A 12,922-nucleotide genomic window follows, 5' to 3' on the forward strand; every position below is an offset into this window, starting at 1 on the left:
AGTTTTTGTTGGTACAGTGAATTGAGAATAAGATGATTATTATCTCATATAATCCCACGGGTGGCTTCCCAGCTGGGGAATAAAGAAAAGAGTGCTGCCTGTGGTAGAGCTCGAACCGACACCTCCAGATTAGCATTCAAGCACTACATCCACTGCACCATTGCCACCCGGTTAAATTGTATAGAAACTAAAAATATTTAAGTCAGCTGTAAATTTGATTATTGTTAAGTCCCTTTGGCCTAATAATTTATACTTTACTTTTGCATCGAGTCTGTAAATGACAATTTTGAATGTACTAAATTCAAAACTATGTTTTCAATAGCTTAGGCTTAGAGTAATTAACTTAGATTTTAAGTATTATGTCATCAAAGACAATTCGACTTGGTTAATGAATTAAATCTTCCGATTCACGTGAATCGAATAGTAGAATAGGGCTGTATGTGATCTCTCAATAATTCTTTTATAATTTGCATTTATCTTTATTTTTCCTTCTCAAAATATTTGCCATAACGACTGAGAACTGTGAAAATGAATTTTCGCATTTGGATTTATAAAGTTAAACAGACGTCCAGAGAGCAGTTTAAATTTATTTGGATTTAACAAGATTGGATTTAAAAAATTGGATTTAAGTAGTGAATTATTGTGGATTTGAATTTAAATTTCTTTACATTCAGATACATTTTAAAAATAGTGAATAATATGGCCGTAAGAGATCGGAAAGATTCAAATAGTTTTTGAAAGAAAAACAGTAATTAACGTTGTTTATTGTATTTTATAACGGTAATATTTGGAGTTCAGCAAAACCTTCAGAAAAGTATATTTCGGTTCTTATGGCAAAAATCTTGCTATTTAATTAAATGTCAAAAGAATTCAAATTAAAAAGCATCAATTGTGATAACAGCACTATACATTTATATGAAAGCTTAATTAACATTTTCGCAATGTTTTAGAATTAAAAGATACAAATTTAGTTAAAGTAAAAAATATTTTATTGGCAAAAATTTATTGTTTTCACCTTTTTATCACTAAACGCTACCTTAGTCTCTTGTATACATATGCATTTCAATTTTTAAACGTATACATATATATACAATAGGTTAATTAAGCAACCGGATAATGCCAGATTTTTAGAATTGGTTTTATTTGTCAAGGGCTGTGTTTGTTTTAATTGCAATGACACATTCCTCGTTACAGGACTTTAGAACCGTACACTTAAAAAAAATAGAAGAAAAAGGGATTATCAATTGTATTAGTTTAAAAAAAGATTTAAAATACCAAGAGATCCTTTCCTGCATCAAAGTCTGAACGTAAGCTATTTCCCAAATCACCTTCTGGAACTTTCAGATCTTCACGAATTTCTCCATTGTCTGACATCAAAGTAAGAAAACCATCATCACTAATATCGGTCAATTGGTAATCTTCCCTTTTAACGTGAGGAACATCCATATTATGCGTTGAGGGACAAATATCCTCGTATCTTAATTAAAAAAAAGACAAAACTGAAGGATTTGCTATACAATTTGAACAATTTAAAAACTGTTACTTTTTGTTTGAAAAAATATCGATTCCAACCATATGAACTTTGGCATGACCGTGTTTGCCGGTTTTAGAGGTCGACATTTCTACGATTTTGCATGGACGGCCCTTTAGCATGACAAATCCATTCTTACGTAAGGCAGAACACTGCATAGGATAAGTGTTGGAGGCACCGGAATCTCCGGTTTCAAAATGATGTTCATCCATTTCTGCCATTTTTGATAATTATCACTCTGAAATTAAAGTAAAAAGTATTTTTGCTATTAATTATTTATTAGTGACTTTTTGTAAAATATAAATTATAATTTGTGTTTAGGCTATAAATTTTAAATTAATTGAGAATACTCATTATTTGTTCGTGATCTTCATTTTAAACAGAATTGAACAACCAAATGGATTTAATGTCCTGTTTTTTTATATATATATTTTGGTTTGCGTTTGCATTTGCAATCTTTTTTAGAAGTCTACAAACTTAATATTTTACTCAACAAAAATAAATGTATGATTCATCATTTACTTAATCCTGAAAAAGTAGCAACCAAATATTAAGAAAGACGTAAACCTCACTCTTAAGTTCAAAATTAAAATAAAGACCTCAATTTTAAATTCAAAATGACACTGCTTTTACATCATAAAATAAATCAAACATTTTCATATTTTGTTGATTGATTCTGACTTTTTAGCGACAATGTCTAGATCTCATTTGAGTGGCTCTAAGGCAAAAAGTTCAAAATATTTTTCATTTCGTATGCTACTTTGCTACATTATTTCAATAAACTCAATTTCCAACTTTTATTTTTGAACAGCAACCTGTAAATATTCGTATGGTTTGGAACTGATTTATCATTTTTAAAAGCTTGCCTTATATCAGGTTGAAAGACCATCAATCGTATATAACAAATATGATTTTTTACTTGCGATATAGCTACTATATACAGTGGCGACAAAATAAATAGCATATGTACCCTAAAATTTCTAAAATGAAAGTTTTTCGCACTTTTTTAACTTAAAAGAGCTGTTTTATTAATGAGAAAGTAAGAACACAGATATATTTGATTTATTAAAAAAGAAATTAAGTACATTAAAATCTTTAACAAAAAATAACAACAAAATCATTAATACAGCTCAAGTTTTTTAGGACAAAATAAATAGCACATTTCCTAAAAACAAAAACAAATTAACAAAAATTTTAACACAGTTAAAAGAAAATAACTATTATTTGGTTGGGTAACCCTTATTACTTATCACAGCATAAAACCAGCGGTTAATAGACGTAACAAGACTCCGAAATCGTTCAAAAGGCCTCTTATGCCCCATAGGGAGCATTTCCAAATGCCCCATAGGGAGCATTTCCAAATGCCCCATACGGAAATTCCCCGCGTGGGGCAGTTGAAATGTGACCCGCAGTATAAAATATAGACTGTTAAGGATGGTGGGGCTAGTATTCTTGTTTGGGGATATTTTTCTTGGCATGGTGTGGGGCCATTTCATCGGATAGAGGGTATTATGGACCACCTTAAGTACAAGGAAATCCTAAGGGACACTATTCTACCTTTTACTGTGAAGGAAATGTCTTTAAAGTGGACATTTCTACAGGATAACGATCCAAAACATAAGACTAAGTCTGTGAAACAATTGCTATCCGTTCAATAAATCGGTGTTATGGAATTGCCAAGCCAGTCCCCAGATCTGAATCCTATTGAGGACTTGTAGAGTGACGTGGGAAAAGCGAAATCTGGACAAACTTTCGACGAGCTTGGTACTCAGTAACCGCTGGTTTTATGCTGTGATAAGTAATAAGGGTTACCCAGCCAAATACTAGTTATTTTCTTTTAACTGTGTTAAAATTTTTGTTAATTTGTTTTTAGGAAGTGTGCTATTTATTTTGTCCTAAAAAACTTGAGCTGTATTAATGATTTTGTTGTTATTTTTTGTTAAAGATTTCAATGTACTTAATTTCTTTTTTAATAAATCAAATATATCTGTTTTCTTACTTCCTCATTAATAAAAAAAGCTCTTTTAAGTTAAAAAAGTGCGAAAAACTTTCATTTTAGAAATTTTAGGATACATGTGCTATTTATTTTGTCGCCACTGTATCAAGTTATGCATTCGTACAAAAAAAAAGTTGAGATAACATTTTTCCATGACATTACGATGATAGATAATGCCAAAAAAGTGGGTCCCGGAAGTCCGTCTGTCTGTATAAGGAACTAGAGCCTAAACGGATGATCCGATTGATTTCAAACTTGCTATGTAGCTGTTTTTGGAGACTCTCCAGAGGGGTTTTTGGAATTAAATGTTTTGGACCAAAAATAACGGTAGCTGTCATACAAAAATTTCGGAAAAGCTTAATTTCACGAAAACAACTCCAACGATTTTGTTTAAAAAATTCAAATTTTAGTTTTTAAACAAGGTCTATCTTTTGAAGAAAAAAAATTTTTTTTAAATCATTATTAACGGTACCTGCCATAGGACCGCTTTTTTCAAATCGGATTTTCTGCAAAACTACTTACTGTATTTCAACAAAAAGCATTTACATAATTTAAATATAAGCCAAAAATAAAATTTTGAAAAAAATAATTTTTGGATTTAAAAAAAAAAATTGAAATTTGTTTTGGAAAAATCAAATTTTCGAAAACGGGACATTGAATTTTTTTTTGAAATTTTGTTTTTAGACGTTGATTAGTGATTTCTACAAAATAGCATAACAATTTTATTTTTAAACTTAAAGTAATTTATAAAACATTAGTTTTTAAAAAAACGGCTCTAACGATTTTGAAAATTTTTTTTTTCTAAAAATGCACCTTAATATAGCAAATAAAACTGCATACTTGTTTTGTGGCGCGATTTGATTTCAGATGTTGTTTTATTTTTGTGAAAAATTAATTTTATTTTTTTTAATTTGTTTTTTTTTTTATTTTTTTTTTTATATATTATCTTATTTGTTTTGTTTTTATATACCTACCCAAATTTCTATATAAAAAGTCTTAAAAATTTAAGCAACTTGAACTCTAAGAGCAAGTTCGTGCGACCAAGTCGTGCATTTTATTTAAAACCATCTTTGGAAATTGCTATTTCGATTGTTTATTTTAAGTATTTTTTCATAGAAAAGTCGACCTAGATTGTTTTTTCTTGCGATATAGGTATTATATATCAAGTTATGCATTCGTACAAAAAAAAGTTGAGATAACAATTAGACATGACATTACGATGATAGAGTATACCAAAAAAGTGGGTCCCGGAATTCCGTCTGTCTGTATACGAAGCTGAAGCCTTTATGGATGGACCGATTAATGTCAAACTTGGTATGTAGCGTTATTTCTGGACTTTCTCTGAAAGCTAATATCTTTTAAACGTTGGCAGCTATGAAAAAACACATCTTTATATTTTTTATGGAAAACATCATGGGCTACAAAATAAGTTTAAAATATATTTCAGAAACTGCATTTTAGAAAACTTAAGTACACAAATCTCTTACTTTTGATTTTTTTTCCCAAATCAATTATTGCTCTGAGAAATAATAACTGAATTGAATTTATCGTCGCCCTCATAATAGTCCGGTCAATTTAGACATCCGAGGTTACATTAATTCCCAGCAAGCTGAAATTTGGTCGGATTGTTGGAAACACCATCATAAATTAAATCTAAAAAGTCCTCATCGATCCCAGACCTGGAAAAAAATTTACTTGGGGTCAAAGGTCACAAAAACTGGTTTTTTCACGATTTTCAGCAAAATGGTAAGTCTTATCAAAAAATTTTCCATGCAAGAATTGTAGACCAGATTATTATATATAAAAAGTGTCATGACACTTTTTTTCCTAAGACCCACCGTTTCTTAGGTATAACGATTCAAAAAGTTGAAGTTGAGTTGTAATTGTCATAATCAGGCCTATTCTGAAAAAAGAACTCCCAACTGAAAAGTTCTTATATTCTTAGGTATAAATAAATCTATGGAAACCTAGGTGGCCAACTTTCTTAAAAATGTTCTCATCTAAGTCGAATATTTTTAAGAAAGTTGGCCACGTAGGTTTCGAAAGATTTATTTATATCTTTAAAATATTCTCATCTAAGGGGAATATTTTTAAGAAAGTTGGCCACCTAGGTTTCCATAGATTTATTTATACCACAGGAGTTTAAAAATTTTCATAAAATACTTTTTTTATATTTTGCATCGAAAAACAGATTTCAAATTCTTTTTAAGGAAAGTGTGCAATAGCTACGAAATTTTTAAAGTGTTTATGTACTCATCCAATTATTGTAGAAAATTATAAAAAAAAAAAATCATTCATTCGTGGTTGTAGTGAACGAAAACATAAGATGATAAAATTTAAAATGCACTGAACGAAAAAAAGCCAATATTTTATGAACTGGTTGCGATAGAACTTTTTTCTATCTGGTTTTAGAACAGTCTTAAGTGTAGCTATCAGCCGTTTTAGGGTTGTCCATTCTCTATCGAACACCCTGTACATCTTCAGACCTATTCTAAACAAAAATTCCCAGAGAAATGGTTTCGGGAGGAGTGCCCCAATCGGATAAATGGTGAAAATTTTCATTTTTTTTTTCCTTTCCCCATATTCTTAACCATCGAAGAAACAAATTCCAACTTAAAAAAACAATGAAATTTCAAGAACTTTTCAGTTGGGAGTTCTTTTTTCAGAATAGGCCTGATTATGACAATTACAACTCAACTTCAACTTTTTGAATCGTTATACCTAAGAAACGGTGGGTCTTAGGAAAAAAAGTGTCATGACACTTTTTATATATAATAATTTGGTCTACAATTCTTGCATGGAAAATTTTTTGATAAGACTTACCATTTTGCTGAAAATCGTGAAAAACCAGTTTTTGTGACCTTTGACCCCAAGTAACTTTTTTTCCAGGTCTCGGATCGATGAGGACTTTTTAGATTTAATTTATGATGGTGTTTCCAACAATCCGACCGAATTTCAGCTTGCTGGGAATTAATGTAACCTCACCCCCTTATTTTAGTCTAATTTGACCGGACTATAAGGAAACCTCGTAAGTCCCGAAGTCAAAATTTTACATGAGAGACAAAAGAGTAGAGAAACAACAGAGTAGTTGGGGAGTAAAGTGCTTTACAAAATTTGAATTTAAGTCTATTTAGAGTTTTCGGAATGACCTCAAATTTTCTGACTACATATTTTCTAAAAAATTGCATTCAAAAGTCATTTTCGAAAAAAGGTGGAGTAACGAGGCTTCCTTATGAGTCCGACGATATGCAAAAAAACCATAATCTACACATACTATGATAATTTGTTTAGATAACACTGACCATTTGACGAAAATAGACAAAAACCATATTTTCTATACATATATACCACTCTTTTGAGCGCACTACCTTTAAAACGATAAGTAGTGTTACTAAAGCATATTTTTAGCTTTTTTGTGGAAAACATTAGTCTACTCATATTTAAGAAACTTCACTCAGTCACAAAAGTAAGTATACACCCCTAACTTTGTTTAACCAAGACCGCAAAAAAAAATCTAACACATTTTCGAAAAAAAAAATTGTCAAATAAACAATACTAAATGAAAAACTGACAAAACACTAAACGCAGTACAAAATTTCGCATTACAAAAGTAAGTATACAGAGAAGAAAAAACAATGAAAATCGATGTTAAATGTATAAATACCTGAATTTTTTTGGGAATTAATACATTTTAGTCTACCCCCTAGACTTGACGAGGTCAAACTCACTTGAAGGCATTGATTTTAATAGGTTTTTTGCAACATTTGGGCCGAATCTTATCCACTCTTCCCATAGGACTCGTTTCAGCTAATCCTTTGAATGCTTTCTTACTTTTCTCACCAAATGGGCTCACATATGCTCAATAGTATCCAAACCGAGTGACTGGGGGGCGTTTGGACCTGGTTTTGAATGTTTTTGAGCAAAAATTCACTCAAAAAGACCGAGTTTTGCTTAGGGTCGTTACCTTTATTGAAGATAAACAATCCGTCCTAGCCTAATTATTCGACACTCTGGTGCAGGTTTGTCTATAAAATATCTAAAAAAGAATACCCATCCATTGTTTCCTCAAGGAGACCAAGTAACCCACACCAAAAGCTAGCAAAAAGCCCCATACCATAAAGGAATCACTGCCATTTTTACCATGGCCAAAGCCTATATGTCCTATAAATTTTAGATTTTTTGAAAGCTCCAAAAAATTGCTAAAAATAAAAATCACCGAAAAATACCCCTAAAAAAGTAAGTGTTTTTCAAAAATTCATATTTTGAAACGCAGAGACCCTTCATTTTTGTTCATTATCTTTCAAATGGCATTTTTCAAATTTGCAAAATGTCCCCTACCTATAACCACCACTTTTTCAAAGGTCTACTTCATGCTTTAGTTTTAAAAAATCGTTTATAACTTCGTTTTGAAATTTTCTAGAATTTGTTCAATACCTTTAATACCAATACCAATCAGCTTTCTACAACGTTGCTTTAAGAAAATAGCCACTTTTTGCAATTTCGTTTTACCCCTATTTACGCTATTTAATGATTGAATTTTTAAGAATCCTGTTGTAGTATTCACCTTTACATTACTACCTTTCAAATAAGTTATAGAAGATTTTTGTATCTCCAATTGATTATAAAATTCACCTTGAGAAATAGTTCCTTTTAACAAACTGACTATAAATACTACTAAGCCCTTCACAATCCGATCTCCTATTTACAGTATTGTCTGTATCTAAAATATGTAGCATTTCTAAAACCATTCTTTTATCAAAATGCTTCTCTGTTTGTAAAATATCTTCATTGTTATAATCTGGCCTATGTCCCTCATCTACACAATGTAAAGCTAGAGCAGTTTTTTGTGAATGTCCGTTGTTAATATCCGATCTATGACCAGCTATTCAAGCTTCCCAAATGCGTAAAAAAATGTTTTTTTTAATTCCTAGTGTTAGAAAAAAATGCATTTTTCCATTAAGGAATACAGCGGAGTAATATCGTTGTGCTCATCTTCATTGACTATTTTGAGCCACTTGGAATTGGCAATACGATGTTTTTAGTTAACATATAAATGGGGCATTGTTTCAGGAAGTCAAATATACCCTTAACTCAATTTTGGATTTTTGTCTCATACGCACTTTTTGCTTAGTACGGCAGTATACATCAATTTTATTTGAGTATTTTTATGAAGAAATGAACAAAATCCTTGTATATATAAACGATAGTAATATCATGAGTTCAAACGACTGAAGTGCCGCACAGTGGTTCCCAGTTGCTCAATTCTAAAATAATTTTAGATAATTTAAATAACTCCCAGCATATTGTTTTCGCTGGTGATTTTAATATTGGAAATGTTAAATGGATTTTAGACTCCGAGGACAAATATTTAATTCCTTTCGATGTTACAACCGAAATTGAATCATCTATTGTTGATTTCTTGAGTCAATACGATTTAATACAAATTAACTCTCTACAAAATGATTTAAGTCGCATTCTTGATTTAATATTTGTGGATAAAGAATTTCTGTTTTGTATAGAAAAATCGGAATTTCCTGTAGTAAATAATTCGGTTCATCATTTTGCAATTGAAGGAGAGTTATTGTTTTATAAATATTTAAAAATCAAAAATACTAGTGATATAACTGAATACAATTATAAAAATGCTAACTTTGATGCAATGGTAGATTATTTGTCATGTATTTCATGGCAAAATGTTTTAACCGTTTCTGATTTAAAAAATGATTACGCTATCTTTACATCAATTTTAAAAAACGCGATTGAAAAATATGTTTCAAAAAAAAAAATGTTAAAAAGAATTCTAATCCTATCTGGTTTAATAGAAGGTTAAGCAATTTGAAGAACCAAAAAAACAAAGCATATGCTTACAAAAAAAATAAAGAAAATCTAAGTCTTCGTGCAATTTATTTGAACTGCCAACGTAGTTTTAATTACTTAAATAAATTTTTATATCAAAACTATATATATGTACTTTCAGTTGAAAGTGATCTTAAAAGTAATAGTAAGCGTTTCTGGAGTTTTATTAATCTTAAACGAAAATCATATGGACTACCTAGTTGTATGAAGTACTTAAGCACTACATCTAGTGAAGTATCGGATATTTGCAATTTGTTTGCGAAATATTTTCAATCAGTGTATTCTTCAGAATCGCTGACAAATCAAGATTTGCCGAGGGTTAGTCAATGTGTTGATATTGGATCACTTATATTTAGCAAAGATGAAGTAAAAGAAGCTTTATTAAGTCTAGATCTTAATAAGAGTGATGGGCCTGATAACATTCTTCCTATTCTTTTAAAAAAATGTGCTGTGGCGATAGCTCAACCACTAACAATGATATTCAATTTATCTTTGTCAAAAGGAATTTTTATAGATGCGTGGAAAATGTCTTTCTTGTCTCCGATCTTTAAGTCTGGATCTAAGCAAGATATAACTAACTATAGACCAATTTGTAAAATCTCAGCTATACCGAAAATATTTGAAAAAATAGTTTATAAAAGAATATCGGGAACAATTCAAGAAAAAATATCAGTTTACCAGCATGGTTTTGTTGTGGGCAAATCAACTGCAACGAATTTAACGATTATGACGAATGCCATATTAACAAATATGGAAAAAGGTTTTCAAACAGATATTATCTTTACAGATTTTGCTAAAGCCTTTGACAGGGTAAATCATAAAATTCTTTTGTTTAAACTCAAATGCTTTGGCATTCACTCATCTTTGTTAATGTGGTTAGAGTCTTATCTCACTGAACGAGTGCAAGTTGTAAAAATTTTAAATTACCAATCTGATAATATATATGTTCCATCTGGCGTTCCACAAGGAAGTCACTTGGGACCATTGCTTTTCCTTATTTTCATTAATGACATCCCCAATTTTTTTCTTAATTCGCACTGTCTTCTTTTTGCCGATGATCTGAAACTTTATCGTAGAATTTCAAACAAAGATGATTGTAATCTTTTGTTAGCTGACTTGGAATGTTTGGTCAAGTGGTGCAAGACAAATTGCCTTGATCTCAATGTGGCCAAATGTCAAGTTTTATCCTGTTACAGAAACCATAGTCCAATTACTTTTGAATATAATGTTAATAACACTGAGCTAGAAAGAGTAATGCAGAAAAAAGATCTAGGAGTTATCTTTGATGTAAGTTTGTCATTTAATCCGCATTATGACTATATGGTCAATAAGGCAAATCAAATGCTAGGTTTTCTTAAAAGAAACACTAGGGAATTCAATGATACTTTTACATTGGTAACTTTATTCAATTCATTAGTGAGATCTGTGCTTGAGTATTGCTGTACAGTTTGGAATCCATATTATTCTAATTCTTCGGTAAGAATCGAAAGAGTTCAAAGACATTTTACGAGGTTTGTTTTTTTAAGTTAAATTGGAGAATTCCTAAACCTTCTTACGAAACCAGATGCTTATTATTTGGAATCAAAACTCTGGAAACAAGACGGAAATATTTTTCAGTCATGTTTGTTAGAGATATTTTAACCGGTCATATACAATGCCCTCCTTTAAAAAACCTAGTTTTTGAAGGAAATGCACCATCTAGATTAACACGTGAACGTTTTGTAATATATGAACAATATCATCGCAGGAACTATGGGCGCAATGAACCTATTTCCCGTTGCATCAGAGAGGCTAATAGTATATGCTCAAGAGTAGATTTTTTTATGATTTGTACAAGAGATACTTTTAAATCAATTGTGATATCTCTAATTTAATGTTATGTATATTTACCTGTTTTATTTTGTTATTTATATTCTATTTTAATCAAGGGGCACGGTAGTGCCCAGCCAAGTTCTCTAGCAACTTTGGCACTACACCCTTATTTACAGGATACAACTCAGGGCATTTTCCACACCCCTCTAACTTCTATACCAAAGAAGCCAAAAGTTTCAAACTCACATTATTTGTTAAGCTAGTCAAGAAGAAGCACCTCAGTAAATTTCAGATATTTAGCATAAGTAGTTTCTAAGATACAATGTTCCAAAAATCACGAAAACCGTAACTGACTGACTGACTGACTGACTCACTGACAGATCATCAAAATTATGAAGCACTTCCCGTTGTCCTAGAAACTTGAAATTTGGCACAGTGATAGGCCATGTGGTACATACAAAGGAAAAAATCGAAAATTTGAAATTTTTCAATCAGGGGGCGTGGTAGCCGCCTTCTTTTATATTATTAGTGTAAATTATATGGAGCACTTTGGAGTGCAGTAGAATCATGAAATTTGGCACAGTGATAGGTCCATTCTCAAACTTTAAATTTTTTCCTTTGTATAAACTACCAGCTCTACTATTCTACCAAATTTCAAGATTCTACGACAATCAGAAGTGCTCTATAATAATTTATGAAAATTCAGCGGAAATGGGCGGTTGCCACGCCCCCTGGCTGAAATTCCCAAATTTTAAATTTTTTTTTTTGTATAAACTACCAGCTCTACCATTCTACAAAATTTCAAGATTCTACGACAATCAGAAATGCTCTATAATAATTTATGAAAATTCAGCGGAAATGGGCGGTTGCCACGCCCCCTGGCTGAAATTCTCAAGTTTTAAATTTTTTCCTTTGTATTAACTACCAGCTCTACTATTCTACCAAATTTCAAGATTCTACGATAATCAGAAGTGCTCTATAATATATGATGAAAATTCAGTGAAAATGGGCGGATGCCACGCCCCCTGAATTGAAAATCTCAAATTTTCGATTTTTTCCTTTGTATACACCACAAGTCCTATCACCGTGTAAAATTTCAAGTTTCTACGATATCGGGAAGTTCTCCATAATTTTGATGATCTGTCAGTGAGTCAGTGAGTCAGTTACGGTTTTTGCGATTTTTGAAGCCCTATATCTCAGAAACTACTCATCGTAGGAGGCTGAAATTTTGTGAGGAGTTTGGTTTTTCCGAGCTCAACAAATGTAGTGAGTTTGAAATTTCTAGCATCTTTGGTGTGGAAGTTAGAGGGGGGTCGAAAATGGCCTGAGTTGTTTCCTGTAAATAAGGGTGTAGTGCCAAAGTTGCTAGAGAACTTGGCTGGGCACTACCGTGCCCCTTGATTTTTTGAATAAAAAATATGTTATGTAGTTTTGAACTTTTTTTTTTATTTTAAGATTTTTGTTCAATGTTTGAGCTTTTTATTAATTACCTAGTAGGTATTGTGGTATAGTCTAACAGTTTGAAAAACCAACTCTTCTTCTATTTAAATTCACAGTTCTTGAAAATAGAATTGGTAAAGCAAGTTGACCGAACCCAAACTAATGAAAAAAGTCGTGGTTCCATTGATTTTGCATTCGATAACGTAAATGACATTGCACCTTATAGCTGGAACAAAAATTTAAAAAAGTCTTCATTTGATGAACCCACCAATCAATCAGGCAAAAAG

General features: G+C 31.2%; 1 protein-coding gene across 2 annotated transcripts in view; it reads right to left on the reverse strand.

Moving 5' to 3' along the window:
• Positions 1–966: 966 nt before the first annotated feature.
• Positions 967–12,922, reverse strand: part of LOC129921221 (eukaryotic translation initiation factor 5A) — a 28,731-nt gene continuing 16,775 nt past the window's right edge. For both annotated transcript variants that reach the window (XM_056002953.1, XM_056002954.1), the window contains exons 2-4: positions 1,544–1,769; positions 1,276–1,477; positions 967–1,211 (exon numbers count right to left, since the gene is read on the reverse strand). In XM_056002953.1, the coding sequence (XP_055858928.1) occupies positions 1,140–1,211; positions 1,276–1,477; positions 1,544–1,752 (483 nt within the window). In that variant the 5' untranslated portion in view covers positions 1,753–1,769 and the 3' untranslated portion in view covers positions 967–1,139. The remainder of the gene's footprint in view (positions 1,212–1,275; positions 1,478–1,543; positions 1,770–12,922) is intronic.

This window comes from Episyrphus balteatus, chromosome 1 (genome assembly GCF_945859705.1).
Source record: "Episyrphus balteatus chromosome 1, idEpiBalt1.1, whole genome shotgun sequence".
Lineage (NCBI taxonomy): Eukaryota > Metazoa > Arthropoda > Insecta > Diptera > Syrphidae > Episyrphus > Episyrphus balteatus.